Below are 17562 nucleotides of genomic sequence, written 5' to 3'. Positions count from 1 at the left end.
CCACTGGGGTCAGCTCTCCGTCGCTTGCATCTGAATTCCATTCCTGTCTGATGCAGGGGTGGTAAGACTGCCCTCCTAGTCCCTCCTTTCTTAGAGAACCTTGGCCTGAGATCCAGGCGGCCGCTGCCAGGTTAGAACACTGGGCAGCCTTTTCTGCCACAGACGCCACCTGTGTTGGTTCTCCTTCTGCCAAGCCTCCCATTCACCGTCCCTTTGTGAATCAAGACCTTGACTTCATCCTCCATGTGACTGGCAGGCGGAGGGATGGAGCCAGATGCCAGCTCCACGGTCGCTGAGCGTTGGCAGCGCAGCGACCCCAGGATGGTCCTTTTCCAACCAGTTTTCCATTTCCCCTCCCACCAGGTGATTGGCTGCTCCCCGCTCAGGAAAGGCTGGCGGGAGCCAGGCAGCTGCCCACCCCTTGCTCTGAGCTTTCTGGGGGGGACTCGGGCCGCAGTGGGGCACCGCCCTGCAGGGGCCCCGAGCGTACTTGTGCAGGGCATGTCGAGGGGGTCCAGGTCTGCTCTATAGTAGCCGTTGCGGCAGACGCAGTTGGTCGCCCCTTCGGAGGTGGTCCGGCTGTTGATGGGACAGTGCGTGCAGGCCTCGTCCCCTTGGTTGGCCTTGAAGGTTCCAGATGGGCAACCTGGGAGAGAAGACAAGGAGAGTCGCTGGAGAAACCAGATGAGGACTCAGGGGCCACAAGGGGTGGGGAGACCCTGTAGTCTCTTGGAGGGACCGCACAGCATCATGGAGGGGCCATGAAGGGCAACTGTTGGGAAACCCCATCTCCTAAGGCTCTTGGGGGGGTCTCCAGACTCCAACAGGGCAGTCCTCTCTGTGCCCAGAGGGTTCCAGGCTAGCTGGTTTCTTGTCTCGGAAGCTGTCTACGGGTTCAGCTGGGGCCTCTAGCAATCCCTCTGCACCTTTTCCAGTTTGGCTGTGCCACCGCTTCTAGGCTCCATCCTGACTTATTCGGAAGACTCCGAAGAGGTCTGGGGCAGGACCCAGGGCCCAGTCTTGCTCACTGACGGCTGGCTGAGCCCTGATTCTTGTTACTAGATTCCTGGCTTCCGGAGGATCGTGATGACTACGTTACAGCAGAAAAATCCTAGTACAGCGCAGGCCACATAGAAATGTGATGTCGTAGAGCAGAAAAGAACACTGTCTTTGGAAGTAGACAGACCTGGGTTTGAGTCTCAGCTTGGCCTTGTGCTAGCCATGGGCTGTAGTCAAGCAGCTTAACCAGGCCAAGACTCAGTTTCCTTATTTGTAAAATTATGATCCTAAGACCCATTTCTGAAGGCCACTGGGGGAATTTGGTCCAGTGTGTCAGGCACATGGCACGAGGCCTTGCAGGTGCCCGACGAACAGTAGCTGTTACTACCCGTAGGTGTTGGATCCATTTCTTTCACCAAAGGGAGCCTGCAGTACCAGGGACAGCCTGAGGGGGGAAGTGTTCGCACTTGATGGGCATTCAGCGATCTGGGCTCTTGGGGCTTTGGCCTTCTTCCCTGCTCTGCGGGGATGCTCGGCATGTGGGTCCAGGCCCTGCAGCTCAGGGCTTAGGTCTGCAAGCCATGACCACTCGGGTATGGACCTGTGTGCAAATCTACCCTACCCTAGCCCTGGGCTGGGCATCAGGAGGCCTGGGATCCAGGCCCTGCCCTTTTCCTGGCCTCAGTTTCTTCTGCGTACTGGGGTTCATCATCGCAGCTCTGCTGTGGAGCCTGGGGAGGGGAGATCACCTAAGGGATAAGTAAGAAGGTGGACAGGGAAGAGCTTTGCAACGGGCAAGTTCCTCGTTGGGGTGAAAGGCGGCTAAACCGCGTACCGGCCAGAGGCGCTCGCCTGGATCCCATTCCGGGCCTGTGCGCTGTGTCACCTCCTCACATGTAAATGGCTAACATCAATTTCCCTAAATCATTTTTCCAGCCCCGGCCCTCAAGCTTATCCTCCGCGTTCAAATCTTAGCAAACTGCCCTCCCCTCAACCAGCTCCAGCCTCAGAGGCCCACCCTCCTTGATGCTTACGTTACTTGAGTTCAGAAAGTCCTACGCCCCCGCCGCAATCATTCATCAAGGGGTCCCCTGGCCATGCGCTTGGCTCCCTCAGGATGGGAGCGACATCTGACCCACAGCTCGTTCCCCTGCGCCCAGCGCAGAACCCGGCACTCAGCACATGCTCCCCACATACTTCTTGAAGCTGCCCGCTGAAGTGGGAAGGGCTTGGGCTTTGGGCATCATGCAGACAGAAAGGCAGTGAAGAATGGGGGTTAGTGTGCTGGCTACTTGGCAAAGCCCCGCTCTGCCTGTGCCAGCAGTGTGACCTCGGGCCGGTCACTAGAGCTATTTCCTTATCTGCAAAGTGGGGACAAGAGTACCTACCTCCTACAATTGTTGCAAGGATTACATTGGTTAAATTCAGGCAAAAATGCCTAGAATAGTTCCTGGCATTCTGAACCATATCTGGTTCAAATACCAATCTGCTGGGTGACCTCAGACAAGTAGTTCAACCTCTCTGAGCTGAAGTTTCCTCATCCAGATGAGAGCATCTACCCCATAAAGTGGCCATAAGGACTCCACAGGACGGACGGTGTCTGGCGTGGGGCGGGGAGAAGTTGTAGTTGCAATCTCAGGGCTTGCTGGATAAAACAAGAACTCAGTATATACGCCCAGACGATTCCCCCTGGGACGCTAGAAACAGCACCCTCCCCCTGGGGCCCTAGTGCACCTGCCTTTTGGAGGTGGCTTCCAGAAGGTGGGAGCCAACTTAACAAGACACTGGCTGATGCCACCCTGACCAGGCCCCGTGGGGATCTCGAGTCCAGTTCCAGTCAGTCCTTAGGAAACTGCCAGCCAAGGGCAGAAGAAGGACTGTGATAGAACCATCAGGCACTCGTGACTCCAGGGAGGATGGCGATGAGTGCTCTGGGGGGTTATTAAGGCTTCTACTGGACAGATGGGGAAACCAAGGTGTCAGAGTGTCAATATGAACCAGCCAGCATTTACTGAGTTCTTATGAAATCCTGGCACTGTTCTTAGGACGTAACCCATAGTAACTCATCCAGTCCTTACCCAGCCCTGTGATGGAGGGAAGGTTATCCCTCCCCTTTTCAGATGGGGGCTTGAAGGCACAGAGGTGAAGTAATTTGCTAGAATGTGCGCTTAGAGCGGCAGAGCTGAGACTTGGTCTCAGGTGGTCTGACTCTAGAGGCTTCCCTAACCACCACACTACACTGTCCTGTGCAACCCGCGTTCTTGTCAATGGTCCACAAGTGCTGGGCAGGGATTGGCAGCTCTAGCTCTGGCGGCCCGCCCAGGGCTCTTGCCACACTGCTGCCCTGGTTTTGGGGTCCTGAGTGCTCCTGCCCTCCACCTTCTCATTTTCCTCTCAGGCACCGAACCTTCCCTGCTGGCTGGCTGAGGAGGCAGCCGCCATCTCGGCACGATCCAGCCAGGGCACATAGGCTGTCACTCGGCTCCAGGTAAGCAGATGACCTCTCCGAGCCTCCGTTTGCTCTCCTGTAGAATGGGGGGGTGGGGCTCCTGTGGGATCTAGGGTCATCCACATAGAAGCCAAAGGGATTTGGTCCCAAGATCAGGACCCTCCTGGCTCCCTTTCAGGCAAGAGCCTGCCTAGCTTAGCACATCTCTTCCATCTGCTGGCCATTCCCTGGGCCCGGGTAGTGGGTGGCTGCCCACTGTCCCCTCCAGGCCGTGCCAGCCCCTCCATCTGGGCCGCCTTCCTGGCTGTCCTCTCTTGTCACCATGTCCTGCCCCATCTCAGACTCCCCTGGCTGCCTGTTCCAGAAGCCTTCCCTTGTCAGGTGTGCTCCCCGGCCACGCCTCCACCCTCCCACTGGGCATCTGTGGTTTCTCTATCCATCAGCACGATCAGCACGGTGCTTCGTAAAACCCGCTCTTTCGTCTGGGAAGGCGACATCATTCTCCACCCAGTCACTAGGAACCCTGGATGCCTCCTCCCTACCCTCACCCCCTGCTGCCAACGATCAGATCTCCCCCCCACCCCCGCCCCTGCAGCAGCATCCCATCCTGGCTCTTCTCTGCTGCTGTTCTACCCCTAAGGGCATCCAGAAAGCTCTTCCTACTGACTCCTTAGCCTCGAGTGGCCATCTGGCTTCCTCTTGCCCATCTCCCCCCCAGCCAGCTTTCTAAAGGACGCACCTTTCCGTGTCACTTAAAAATCCACAATGGCACACAATGGAATATTATTCGGCCATAAAAAGGAATAAAGTATGGATACACGCCACAACATGGATGAGCCTTGACGACACTGTGCTTATGAAAGAAGCCAGACACAAAAGGCGACATAGCGTGTGCTTCCATTTATAGAAAAGCATCCAGAATAGCCATCTATAGAGACAGGAGCAGATTAATGGTTGCCAAGGACCAGGGAGAGCAGAGAATGGGGAGCGACTGCTAATGGGTAATAGGGTTTCTTTTTGAGGTGATGGACATGTTCTAAAACTGATCGTGGGGATGGCCGCACAGTTCTGTGCTTTCGCTAAAAATCACCGAATTGTACAACTTAGCACATGAGTAATGTCACAATAAAACCGCTGTTAAAAAAAATCCGCAACAGCTCCCCAGACTCCTCAGGGACTCCAGGACCCCAGGGCGGGCACCTGCCCATCTCTCAGTGCCCACCACCCCAAGCCCCGTGCCCGCTGCAGTCGACTACGCATGGCGCCTGCCCCAGGCCCACCTCCACACCTCTGGCCTCTGTCCGTCCTGCCCTCATTCCCTGCAATGCCCTCCCGTTGTCATCAAACTCCTACACCCCCTTGAGACTTGACGCAGGTACCACCTCTTCCAGGAAGCCTTCCCTAAGTCATCAGTCAGGATCGAGGTGGCTATTTTAATTACTTACTCATGAATCTGTAAGTGCCTGGCTGGACTGTCAATTCCCAGTAGACTCTGGGTACCTAGCGGGGGATGGATGGATGGAGTGATGAGCCGGAGAGTATGCAGCTCAACCGCCTGATCTGACATTTGAGGAAATGGACGCCCAGAGAAGAGCAGACACACATGGCTCTTGGGCAGCAGAGGCAGAGTCTGATCCCAGGTGTCCTGGGGGACTGGTGGGGTGTGAGGGGCCTCAGCTCCGGTCAGCCACCTCTTCGCCCACAGAGAGATCTGGAACAGCTGCCTGCCCTCAGCACCCAGTGCCCCAGGGGCCGTGCTGCTCTGAGTTTCTCAGCTGGGAGGGCATCCAGTCCTGCCAGCGTCCGGGTTTCACGCACAGAGCTGGGAAGTACACAGACTTGGCGGCTGCCCCTTTGGCAGGCTCAGTCCCCTCCTTTGGGAAGGGGACCGATGACACCTGCAAGGTGTGGGTATGGTCAGAGTCTCTGAGTGGGTCTCCCTGCCCCCCCTTTGGCCTCCCCTCCAACCCCCCAAAGTCGCTGGGGAGATCTGATTAGAATGAACTGGACCCACCACACTCTGCTTACTTTAAACTCACTCGGGGCTCCCGGAGGCACTGAGAAGTACCCCACACCCAGTCCTGGCCTACGAGGCCCGCCAGAATGGCTCTGTGGTCTTCCTGTCGCTTCTGGACACTGTGCGCCAGGGCCTTCAGTTGGCAAGAGCGCTGTCCCTGCTTCCCATGGCTGATCTTCCTCCTTTAGGCCCCCGCTAAAATGTCACCTCCTAGAGAGACCTTTCCTGACCACCGTGGACTCTCTCATGACACTCTGTCTCAGGCTTTGTTTCCTTTGTTGACCCTCATCACAAGTTGTAATTATAGTAGAAAACAGTTTATAAACTTGTGTGCTGTCTTTTCCCTGCCTTGGAAGTGCCTGCAAAGGGGAAGAGGAACCAGGTTTGTCTGGCTCTCATTGGCTCCCTAACTCCTGGAAGACTGGTAGGAGCATAGTAGGTGCTCAATACATACGTTTGCTGGATGAACAAATATGCCCCTTATGGGTGTCCTGAGAAAATACGTGGCCAGTGAATGCCACCATGACCCTGTCAGTTTCACCAGGCCCCGCGGCTGCTCAGATTCTGCTCTACTTCTCGTCTTCGGTCCCCACAGGTCGTCCCCGGAGCCTGTCCACTATGGTGACAAGGCATCCTGCTTTTCAGACTGGAAGTCCCATGTCCCAGGAATGCCCTCTGTCTCTGGTAAGTCTCCGGTACACTTCTCTGGGCCCATCTGTCACCCCCTTCACCTCTTTGTAATTCCCTAGATGCCCTGGCCACACACACACACACACACACACACACACACACACACACACACACACACAGGTGCTTTTGCCCGAATGCCCTTCTCCCCATCAACCTGCCACCTGGGACAGGGGTCTGACATGGATGCTTCTGCGAGGCCGGCCTCCACTTTCCACAGCAGACACCTCCGACGTCCACTCAGTACCCCGGACACACGCTCTGGGCAGTGGTGTGCTGGTACACGGCTGTCTGTGGCGGGGAGTGGGGAATGCCCTGATCTGTTGTGTTTGCTGATTTCTGTGGCATAAAGGCTCCCACCAGGGCAAATTCCAAGCTACCCATCTGACATAACTGACCGCTGAGTTGGGAAGAAATGAGCACAGTCGGCTCTTGCCAGCCGAACCGGCACCAACCAGCCCCGTCCTACCACGGACCTAACCCATAGGTGACTCATCTCTGTGCTGCCCACTGGTTGGCGAACCCTGGTTGCGGGAGGCGCTGGGTCTTTAATCTCCACATCCCTAGCACCTAGTGCAAGGTGTGGCACATAGTAGGTGCTCAGTCAGCTCAGTTTGCTAAATGAAGGCAGGTCTGTCTCCCCAAGCAGATAGTGAGGGGCTCAGGGGCTGGCGCTGTGGGTCTGACGGGCTGATAGGCACAAGAACACGCAGCAGGTCCTATGTAAATGTCAGCTGTCGTTAACTCATCCAGCGTGCAAGGGCAATCCTAATTCCCATTAATCACATGCTTTCCAGGTGCTGAGCCCAGTGCAGGTGATTTGCACGGATTTGCTCATGAAATCTACATGACTACCCACTGAAGGGGTACCATTATCACCCCCCTATTTTACAGATGAGGAAACAGGCCCCGAGGGGGCAAAATGTTGGGCCAAGATCACATAGCTACTAAATGATAGAGCTAAGGCTTGACTCCATGTCTTTTTGATTCCAAAGACCTCGTGCCTGGCTACTCCTGGACGTAGAAATTATCGGGTGGCTTGAACGTCAGTACTGGAGACCATGTGGTCAGGCCTACGAGGGGACAGGGCTTGCTAGATTACTCAGCAAGACACAGGCAAAGCCTGACCCCCAAACACAGAACCTAGGACCGAAGCAGCTCGCCAGCACCCGCCTTCTGCAGACGCCCAGAGCCCTTGGCCAGGCAACCCAAGGCAGGGATGGCAGCCGGCCGGGAGAGGGAGGGAGGATTATGGGGAAACAGATTTTCTCCCCACCTGCCCCCTGGGCTCCGGGGATAGGTGATAATTGACCGAGCGAGCCCTGAGTCAGGCCGAGGCAGGGCTCCATCTGGACCTGGCACGGTGGGGCCGCTAATTGGCACTGGGTGAGCCTTGCAGCCTCCTTGGCAGACCTGCTACCCTGCTCCTCACTCTCTTCTCAGAGATGCTGCTTTAATCCCCAAACCACGGAGGGCACAGCGGAGTCCAGTGCTCCATCAGGGCCAGTGTGCCAGGCCTTGGTGGGGGAGGAAGGAGCTTCTCTGCCTTCCTGGGGGTCCTGTGGAGCAGAGGGTTTCTCCATGGGCAGAGGCGGGCTCACCATCTAGCTCCTGGGAACCCAAGCAGGAGGCCTGATGGAAGTGGACCTGGGTGTAGACCGTGGAGCTGGCTGCCAGGGCTGAATCCTGGGCCTGCCTCTTGCTAACAATGTGGCGGAGGGCAAGGTCCCTCGCTCTACGTTCCCTTGTCTGTGTAGTGGGGAGAACGATCACGCCGACCTTCTGTTTGGGGGGAAGATTGCGTGAGTTAATCCAGAGAAGCTCGTACAGCAGGGCCTGCCTGGTTCCCACTGAGCACGACACAAGTGTCCGCTGTACTATCTCCATTCGTTCCCGGCCCGCCACTTGCTATGTGCTAAGCCCTGGGGATGCAGGGACAAAGACGCTGTGGTCCCTGCCCTCAGGCTCGTGGGTCCAGTTGGAGAGATGTTGAATTATGAATTTATCCAATAGGCGTGTATTAAGCCCCGATTATGTGTCAGACACCGCGACATGGAGACAAAGGCCCAGGTCCTGCCTGTGAGAGGCCATGGCTGAGCAGGGGGCTGGCACACCTTCCTTTAACCAGGCCTGACGGCTGGCCACTGTGAGCGGTGGGAGTGGGTTCCCGGCTCAGCTGTGACCGGTTCGACGGGCAGCTGGCTCACTTTCCTGCCTTCGGATCTCCAGGACGTTCGTTCTGGCTTTGGGCTGGGGAGAGGGGTTTGAGTGGACAGAGGAGAGTCCTGGGCCCAGAGAGGGGAGGCTGGGCTCGGCTGCCCTGTGGCTCCCTGCTCTCCTACTCTGTGAGCCCGGGCCCCTTCCTGCCCACTCTGGGTACGGCTGGGACCATCTCTATGGCCTCTGCCACCTGTGGAACTCGGGCCATGCATGGGCTCAGGCATCCAACCCTGGGTCTTCTGTTCTCCTTGAGCTGCAGATAAACTGATTTGCATCTTCTTCAGGGCCTTGTGCTGTGAGTATGTCTGAGCTGAGCTTGTGGTATTCCTGCCGGGGAGCAAGAGGGGTTTGGGGGGGGTCTTCCTCATGTATAGTGGCTTTTGCATTTCGCATGCTTCCTGCTTTTGCCGCTGAGGTTAAACCAGTGGAGTCAGTTGCCCCGGTCAGAGCTGGGCAAGGTGCCTGATCCACTGTGCCATGGGCACAGCCATGCCGGAAGCAGGTGGCCAGCTTCTGGGCTAGGAGGAGCTCCCGATCACTGTGTACCTGCCACGTGCCTGCCAGGTGCTAGGCCAGCAGCTTCCCCTGCTCAGAACCTCACTCAGTCCTCACCATCTCCCTGTGTAGTAGGAGGTATTGTCCCCATTCTAGAGATGAGGAAACTGAGGCCCATAGGGAGGAATACCTTGTCCAAAGTCACTCAGAGCCTGTGCCTCCACAGTCCATGTTCTTTCTGTTTCTCTGAAGCCCTCAGTGCTCTAGTTTGATGACGAGTGCCCCACCCTGCCCTTTCTCCCTCTCTCCTCCCCTAGGAAGGGGGGTCCTGCCTGGCCAGGTTAAGTCGAGGGAGTGCCTCAGGCTCATTCCCCTGCTGTGGTAGCTCCTACTGGGACCACCCAGGGGATGTCAGTCATCCTGGCCCCCCCCCCCCCGCATCCCCCACATGCCCAGGCTACCCCTGCCGGCCCCTGCCGGGTCCCAGGCTCTATGGATCCTTGCCAGCAGCTGGCAAGACTACAGAAGTCAGAAGGCAGCAGCAGGAACTGTGTTAACACGTCTCCCCTTTGCCTGAGGGGGGATCCCAGGGCCTCCCAAAGCCAGTTTCCACACTGGCCATCTGTAGCGTCCCTCCTCTGCTCAAGACCTGTCAATGGCTCCCTTGCACCTGTGGCGAGCCCAGCCTGCTTTGGCCTCCCCTCTAGGGCCCACCTTGCCAGCCTGAGCTCTCAGCACCTCTGAGCTGGGCCCCTGGGCGCTGTAGGCAGCTTCCAGCTCCCCCGCCCGCTCTGTTCCATCTCCCGTCTCTGGGCCTTTGCTCAGGCAGTTCCCTCTGCCCCAGCGCCAGCCTGGCTCACTCCCTTTTATCCTTCCAATCTCAGCTCCACCCAAACCACCTTCTGACCTTCTCCTGGGATGCCACCCTGACCTGGTTTGGGCCTCTTGCCCATGCTCCCGAAGCACCTGTGCTTTGCCTCTACCGCTGCATGATTATACGGTTCTGAGTGTCTGCCTCCTGCACTTGGCTGGAAGCCTGGGGACAGCAGGTACTGGCAATGTCTAGAAACTCCCAGCACCAGCGGCTGAGACATGATGGACAGGAGGCCTCAGGACGTGTGTGTCGATTGGCTGATTGAGGCTCAGAATCTTAGGCTGAAGGTCACTCAGCTGGTGTGTGGACTGGAGACTTAGTTCTATGGCTCTGGAGCTCCCTAGACCATGTCGGAGCCCCCAGAGCTCTTCCCTGTGCCCCCGGGAATGGGGTCTCAAGCCATTCCACCCTCATCCTTCTTGGCACTTGGTTAATACCAGTCTCTACCTCCCACCTTCCCACCTGCCCCACTGGGAGCATTGTGAGGCAGCCAGCAAGCCTGCCCTGTTCACCTGCCTGGCACAGAGCCTCCGTGACACCTCACTGAATGACAGGCTATAAGGCCTGTAGGTGCCTCAGCCCCAAGGCCAGAGGAACCAGGACTTTCATGACCATTGGGTCTTTTGATGTCTACTCCCCAGTTGTATTTGTGTGTGTGTGTCTGTGTGTGTGTCTGTGTGTGTGTCTGTGTAGCAGGGGTGGAGCTCACAGTCTTCTGGGGAGCCAGACCCTGAACCCCACAACCTGCAAAGGCAGGTTTCACGCCCAGTGCGTCCAGCCCCTGGATCCCAGGTTAGGCCCGGGTCCCGGCTCTGGCCTGCTTCCCTTCACGCCATCCCCACGCAGGGGCTAAGAGCTCCCGCACGCCCTGCAGGCAGCCCCATTCCTCCAATTTCCTCCCAATTAATCAAGCTCTGAACTTTTTAATTATCTGCCTGCAGGGTGACTCCCCACTCTGGTGAAGCAATTAAGGACATTTTCAAGTGCTGAGTGGCTGCCGGGAGGCAGCTTTGACCAGGCCCTGACAGAGGAGGTGGGTGGAGGGAGCGGTTGGTGACAGGAGGGGTGGACAGGAATGCCCCTGGGCCGTGCGGCTGCCCGGAGGCTGTCCTGGGGTCCTGGCCAGGGCCACTGCAGGAATCTGGGGCCATACTGGGCAGGGCCACCCGCCATGTTCTGTAGCTAGAATCTGGCTTCACAGATCCCCCCCAGTGACGAGGTGCCAGGCACTGGCTTAGAGGCTTTACGTCTTACTGCATCCTCACCTCGACCCTGGGAGCAGGAAATAGAATTATCTCTGGTTTACAGAGGAGGAAACGGAGGTTCAATAACGTTAGGCGGTTTCGGAGACACAGCTGGGATTGGAAGGCAGCTCTGAGTCCACAACCACTTCATCTATTGTCTCCTGGAGACTGGTATGGCCTGTCAGAGTGCCCAGGGTCACCGAGGAAGGGGAGTGGGTCAGGGGAAGCTGCCACCTGAGCTCGAGATCTGCTGAAGAACATGGGCTCTCCACGTGCGGGGGGCGGGGGCGCTGGTGGCAAAGGGTGTCGCAGGCGGAGCGGGGCGGCCTGCGCACGGGCGTGCAGGCGTGAAATGGCCTGGTGTGTACCGGGAGCTACAGGTAGTTCAGGGTCACTGACGCATGAAGTTTGAGGCTGGGGTGGCACGTGAGGTCTGGGTCACCGGAAGTCACGATCTCCTGGTCCGAGCTCCTCACTTGATGCCTAGAGAGTACAACAACCCAGAGAGCCACAGTGACTTGCCTCAAGTCACACGGCCGGTTAGTGGTTGACGGAGCCTGGGCTGCAGCCCAGGAATCCCGACACCCAGGTTGGAAGGGAGGCTAGAGGCGCAGAGGAGTGGTGGCCATCAGATCACTGGTCTCCTGCCTCCCACCCTTGCCTGCTTACCTCTGCACCTGCCTCTGGCTGCAGTCTGCTCTCAGCACCGCAGCCCGAGGGATCCTGCAGAACAGGCATCAGCGGCGTAGTGCTCCTCTGCTCAACGGTCTTTAACAGCTCCCACCTCAGAGTAAATGCCAAGAGCCTACAAAGCCCCCTTTACCTCTCCGGTTACATTTATCGAGGTATACTATTCTCTGTGATGTGATTGTATCCCCCTCACCTCTCTGAACTCACCTCCTACTGCTTTCCCTCTCGTCTACTCCGCTCTGGCTACTCTGGCCCTCTGGCTACCCTGGAGCCCATGAGGCCTCCTCTCACCCCAGGGCCTTTGCACGTGCTGTTTCTGCTGCCTGATTCAAGTCCTAGCTCAGCTACTTCTTCACTGTGTCCCTCTCTGAGCCTCACATCCCTCATCTATAATTGGGGTTAATACTGCACACCCCATCTTCCTCCCCAGGCTAACATGGGATCCTGATGACAAAGCAGGGAATAGACAGAGCTCCACAAACACCCTCCCTCCAGCTCTAGGCTGTCACGGCAAGAGGGCTTGTAAAGGTCCTCACTGGGTCCTTGAGAAAATAGGCCCTTTGATGAACAGTGGGCTCCAGGCCCCCAGACCTTAAGCTGGATCGACACGCTGGAGCCTCCCAGCCTGTAATCCTCAGGACTCACAGATGCTGGAAAAGCAAGTGTTAAATAATAATCACGATGTGCCGGAGGGGAAGCCGGATGTGCTGGAAAGCCTGACACATCTGGCAGGGCCAGCCCTAGTCCCCCGGCACATCTGGCTGCTGTATTGACAGGTGGTGCAGTGGGTCACTGAGGAAGGGCCTGGTGGGCCCAGTCCTGGTGCCATGGGGCGGCGGCGGGGGGGGGTTATGGCCGGATGGAGCCGGGGAGCATCGCCCACGCTGCCCACAGGCCATCGCGCTCTTGCCGGTCCCCTTCAGGCCATCCACTGTACTTCGGTGCCTGTGCTCTAAGGGGCCAACTCAGGACCCAGAACCTAGTCTGCCAGATTCTAAAACCCCTGCAATGTTTTGTCGGCGCCAGCCGCTGCCGCCGGGGCTTGGGGAGCCGGGAAAGGCCCCTCCCCCCCTCCAGCTAAGGGATTGGATTTTCGGGGTCACCTCACGTAGCACTTCCCTTTCTATGGGATCCAGAAATGTGGTCATCAGCTCCACCTGAGGGAGCCCCCTGGGCAGAGACTGGCCTCCTCCCTCCTCCCACCTGCCCCAAGAAAGCCATGGTCATTAATAAAGGACACAATTAGCTGTCAGCGGAGAACATGTCTGGAATTTTTTACCTGCTCTGTGTGCTCGGTTAAGGCAACAAACCCCCGGACCCCCCGGGGAAGCAGCTACCACACACCTTTCAGGGGCCCCTTCGCCTGGGCCCAGGGCAGGAGGGGCCTGTGACTTTTTCAGCATGGGCTCCACAGGCCTGGGCCTGTGCAGGACAGTTTTTTCCAGGCTAGTGGAGAGAGTGACACAGAGAGAGAGATTTCCTGGCAGAAGCCGTTTTGTTTTTTTTTTTTTCCAACCCAATAGGCAATACAATTCAATACAGTCTTCTCCCCCTTTCTGTGCCGACTTCGAGTCTTGGGGGCTAGAAGGACTTTAGAGAAAAGCTAGTTCCGTCTCTCATTTCACACCTCATTTTACAGCTGGGGAAACAGAGACCCGGGGAGGGGAAGTGACCTTGTTTGCGGCACAGGGAAATAAATACGCTTCTCTTTAACGCAGCTTGGATTTGTAGCCAAGGTCCGGAGGAACGTTTCCAAAGACCTTCCCGGTCACTCTCCACACGCCGCCAAGTCCCGGCTGCGCTGAGGCCAGGGAGGGACAGCGGTGAGCAAGGAAGACGGGGGCCCTGCCCTCATGGAGCCGAGGGTCAAGGACAGTGACGGAGGGAGAGAAACACCAGACAAACACAAACGCTGTCCACAGTTTGTGATGGCCACGAAGGTGACTGCCAGGGGCTGAGGCAGGTGTGCGGGGGTCACCTTAGGGAGTGTGGCCTTTCTGAATGGTGGCGTTTACAAAGACGATCCCGGGGGAGAAGCACATTTGGCCAAGCAGGAGTAATATTTGCAAAGGTGGTACGAGGTCAGTGCCTCAGTTTCTCATTCAAGGTAATGGGGGAAGAGCTGGACATTATTGGGCACTTGATGCCCACTTGGCCCCCGCTGTCCATGACCCACACAGACACTACTATGCTTGGGAGGACACTTGCTGCCTGGGCACCTCTGTCCCAACCATGCCGTGAGGTCGGGATTCGTCACTCCTGTTCTGCAGATGAGACATGGAGGCTCAAAGCAATGAAGGGCCTTTCCTAGGGCATGTGGACCTTGGCAAACTCAGGAGCCCAGGCCACCAACACCTGCCTCTCTCTTCCTGACCTTCTGGGTGCTTTCCTGAATCACTGCTTTCCCTAGGAACCTAAAGTTGGTCTGCTTGAGCCCTGGTGGCCTATGACTTGAATGCTAATGAGAATCCCACTCAAGAGGTCCTGGCATTTGTTGCCTGGAGGAAAAGGGCTTAGAAACACACACAGGGAGGGGGGAGCTTACCCACATTCACACTGAGGCTCTTGGGTTGGGGGCCTGCGATCGCTTTCCCTCCTAGGGGTACAGAAACCATCACCTCCTCCTGTTGGCTTCTGGGGAGCAGGAGTGGGCCTTAGCTAACCCAAGCCATAAATCAAACGCACAAGATGTGGCTTGGCAGCCATCCCAGTGAAAAAGATCTGGGGGTTTGAGTTGACCACAAGCCAAAAGCTGCTGAAAAAGCCAATGTGGTCTTAGACTGTAAGAGTAGAAGTAGAGTGACAGCCCAGCGTCCTCCCTGTTGCTCAGGCAGGGTCAGTCTTGAGTTCCGCATTTAATGGAGGTCCAGTGAGTGACAGTGGACAGGCTTCCAGCTTGCTTTCCATTTGCAGCCATCTCTGGGTTGTGCTGGAGGTGCTTAGAGTGGGGTCCCTGGTATGAACTCTTGCAGGCAGCATTTTCTAGGCCCACAGCAGAGTTCCAGAGTCCCACTTGCCCTGGAACATTCTCTTGTCTGGGTCCCTGGGAAGGATGAGTTCTCTCCTGAATTCTGCTCAGCCTCTGCCTCCGTGTTCTAGCTCTCCCGGACACTGGAGATCTGTGATCGTGTGTGTGGTTTTACTAGGGCCCACCCTTGATTTGAGGATGGATTTACTCGATAAAAAGCCCAACAAGTTCTTCCTAAGTAATGACTTTGCATCCAGCTCTGTGTGGGGCACTCGGCACAGAGTGGAATAAGACACTAGCCTTGAAGTTCACTTCAAGAAGGGGAAGAATGAGTATGATCAGCTAGGGGTATCAAAGAAGGTTTTCCAGAGGAGGGGCCATTTGAACTGGGTATCAAAGGATGTGTAGGAGTCCATCAGGGCCGGAAGAAATGAAGGACATTTCAGGCAGATGAATGGTGTGTGCAAACGTATACAGGGGTGAAGGGCAGGGTAGGGTGGCTGAGCTCAGGATGTGTGGGGGGAAAGGTGGGATACAAGGCAAGAAAGCTGATCTGGGGTTTTACCACAATGGGTTTTGTGTGTTCAGTGATGGAGTTTGGGGTTTCATTCTCTAAGAGCAGGGAAGACAGTGGTGGTCTTATGCCAGTGCCCAGATGGCCACCCCAGAGGCCTCTGCGCTTTCCCCCCAGCAGCCTCCCAGGCCCTCACCAACTCATGCCTGAGCCCTGCTGCTTTGGCCTCTGCCCACCTACTGTCCAGTCTTGACTCTTTTTCCCTGTTTCCTCTCCTTGGTTTCCCCTTTTCTCCCCTCTTCCAGCTCTTAAGTCCTTCTTCCTGTGTTGTGACCAGTCCCACCTCTTCCATCTAAAAATGGACTATCAAATGAATAGAACCATGAACAATTATTGACAACGGCAGCCACCATCTATACCGAGGACCTACTATGTGCCAGGTGGAGGGCTCCCTGTAAGTCACTTGGGCGCCATGGCTTATAGTGTTCAGGGGCACAGGCTCTGGACTCAGGCCCCATCTGGTCTTGAACCCTGGCTCTCCCTACGGACCTCAGGCAAGTTACTCAACTTCTCTTTGTGCCTCAGTTTCCCCATCTGGAAAATGGGTCTACTAATAAGACTTATCTGGGGAAGATGCAGAGTTAATACCACAGAGTGTGTTAGTATCCTCCAATGATTCTTTTTAAAAAATTTTTAAAGTAATTTTTTAAAGTAATCTCTATGCTCAATGTGGGGCTCGAACTCACGACCCCAAGATCAAGAGTTGCACGCTCCACCGACTGAGCCAGCCAGGCGCCCCGGTCGACAATTCTTAGAGTACTTCTGTAAGGTAGGGACCACTGATAGTCACGTTTATAGAAGTAAGGTTCAGTAAGGACACGTAACGCCCCCGCAGGCAGCGTCAGGGCTGCGAGGAGAGCAGTGGGGCACTACATCTGAGGCCAAAGGCCGGGTCTTAACTACTCAATCTCATGGCCTCACGTCTTCCAGGCTCGTGCCTGGACTGGCTCTAGGGCCCCCAAGCTCAACGGGCTCCCGGCCTGGTGGGGAAGATGCCCAAGGAAACAGGCAGTTTCCACACAGTGTGATTAGTGCCAAGGGATACACGGGGGGAGGAGGTGCTGGGCTTGGGAGGCCAGAGGAGGGGACCTTCCCTTGGTTGTTTCCTGGAGGTGATAACACAAAAAAGAAGGACAACACAAAAGAATGAAAGGAGGGACCTGCCCGGCAGGGGAAATGGTCTGTGCAAAAGTGTGGCTCTGAGGCACTGCTCAGCAAGACTGAGGACCTGCAGCGGGAACCCTGAGTCTGGGCGTGCAGGGGTGCAGGGTATGAGGCTGGACAGGCAGGCAGGGGCGGGCAGCAACAAGCCTCCCGCCCAGCACTGGACGGTGTGCCCACGTCTCTATGACCACCTACAGGTCAAGTGGCTCTGGGTATGGCGTGATGGTTTGTGAGCCTGCAGAGAATCGGGAAGAAGCTGGCCCAGTCCTTGGACTGGAATATTCTTGGATCATAAAGTCTCCCGTGGCGGAGCAGGGACCCGCGAATCCTAGCCTCTTCTGCAGAGCTCCTTCGAGCCGAATCCCAACCTTTCCCGGGGATAGATGGCTTCTTAAAAGGTTGTTTTAAAAACACCCCATCCCCAAAGCTTGTAAAAATCCCACACCTCAGTTTTAAAGGGTCAAAAGTTGAAAATTATGAGCCAACAGCAAGATTTACAGAAAAAAATGATCTCTGGCAACAGCTAGAATACTTCATGACAAATTGCCCAGACATGGTCATTTTAGAGTGATCACCTTTAACTGATGCTTCCACTTTCCCCTAAATGTCTCCTTTATTTGAACAGTGTGTTTATAGGGCCTGGGGCTGCTCTTCCCAGCTTGCACTTAGGATTTTTAAAAGAGGAGGAAACTGGGGGGGGCGGGGAGGGAGAGAGAGAACACAAGAGAGACATCAAAGCAGAGTTCGATGACAAACCTCTAATCTCATAAACTCTTATCTCAGTCTTTATAAAAATGGGGAGGCCTGGTTGTCTCTGAAAGCTCATAAAGTTGACAAACACCTAGCTCTAGCACCCATAGGGAAGGACTCTAATCCTTGAAAAAACTGGAGATGTAGAGTGGGGAGGCAACTTCTGGTGAAGAGCAGCCTGCAGAGATAGCCCACGCTGTCACCAAGCGAGGGCTCGAGAGCATAGCTTCCCAGCTTACTTTCTCTGACCTCATGGTAAGCCTGTTGGAGAGAGTCTCCTTGGATACAAGAGAGGCCAGAACTAATATTTTAACATTTGTAATCTTCCGATAAATAACAGCTCACAGTTAGAGCTTACTCGGGCCAGGCACTGTTTTATGGGCCGTATGTGGATTAATTCATACGATCTCAAATTATACTATAATTATCCT

The 17562-nt window shown here is 56.0% G+C and overlaps 1 protein-coding gene across 4 annotated transcripts in view; it reads right to left on the bottom strand.

Moving 5' to 3' along the window:
* Nucleotides 1-17562, bottom strand: part of EPHB2 (EPH receptor B2) — a 182839-nt gene that overhangs the window by 44019 nt on the left and 121258 nt on the right. For all 4 annotated transcript variants that reach the window (XM_026517095.4, XM_026517097.4, XM_026517096.4 and 1 more), the window contains exon 4: nucleotides 491-646. In XM_026517095.4, coding sequence (XP_026372880.2) covers nucleotides 491-646 — 156 coding nt within the window. The remainder of the gene's footprint in view (nucleotides 1-490; nucleotides 647-17562) is intronic.

Source organism: Ursus arctos, unplaced genomic scaffold, assembly GCF_023065955.2.
Source record: "Ursus arctos isolate Adak ecotype North America unplaced genomic scaffold, UrsArc2.0 scaffold_32, whole genome shotgun sequence".
Taxonomy (NCBI): Eukaryota; Metazoa; Chordata; class Mammalia; order Carnivora; family Ursidae; genus Ursus; species Ursus arctos.
This window is presented reverse-complemented; position numbering and strand designations above follow the sequence as displayed.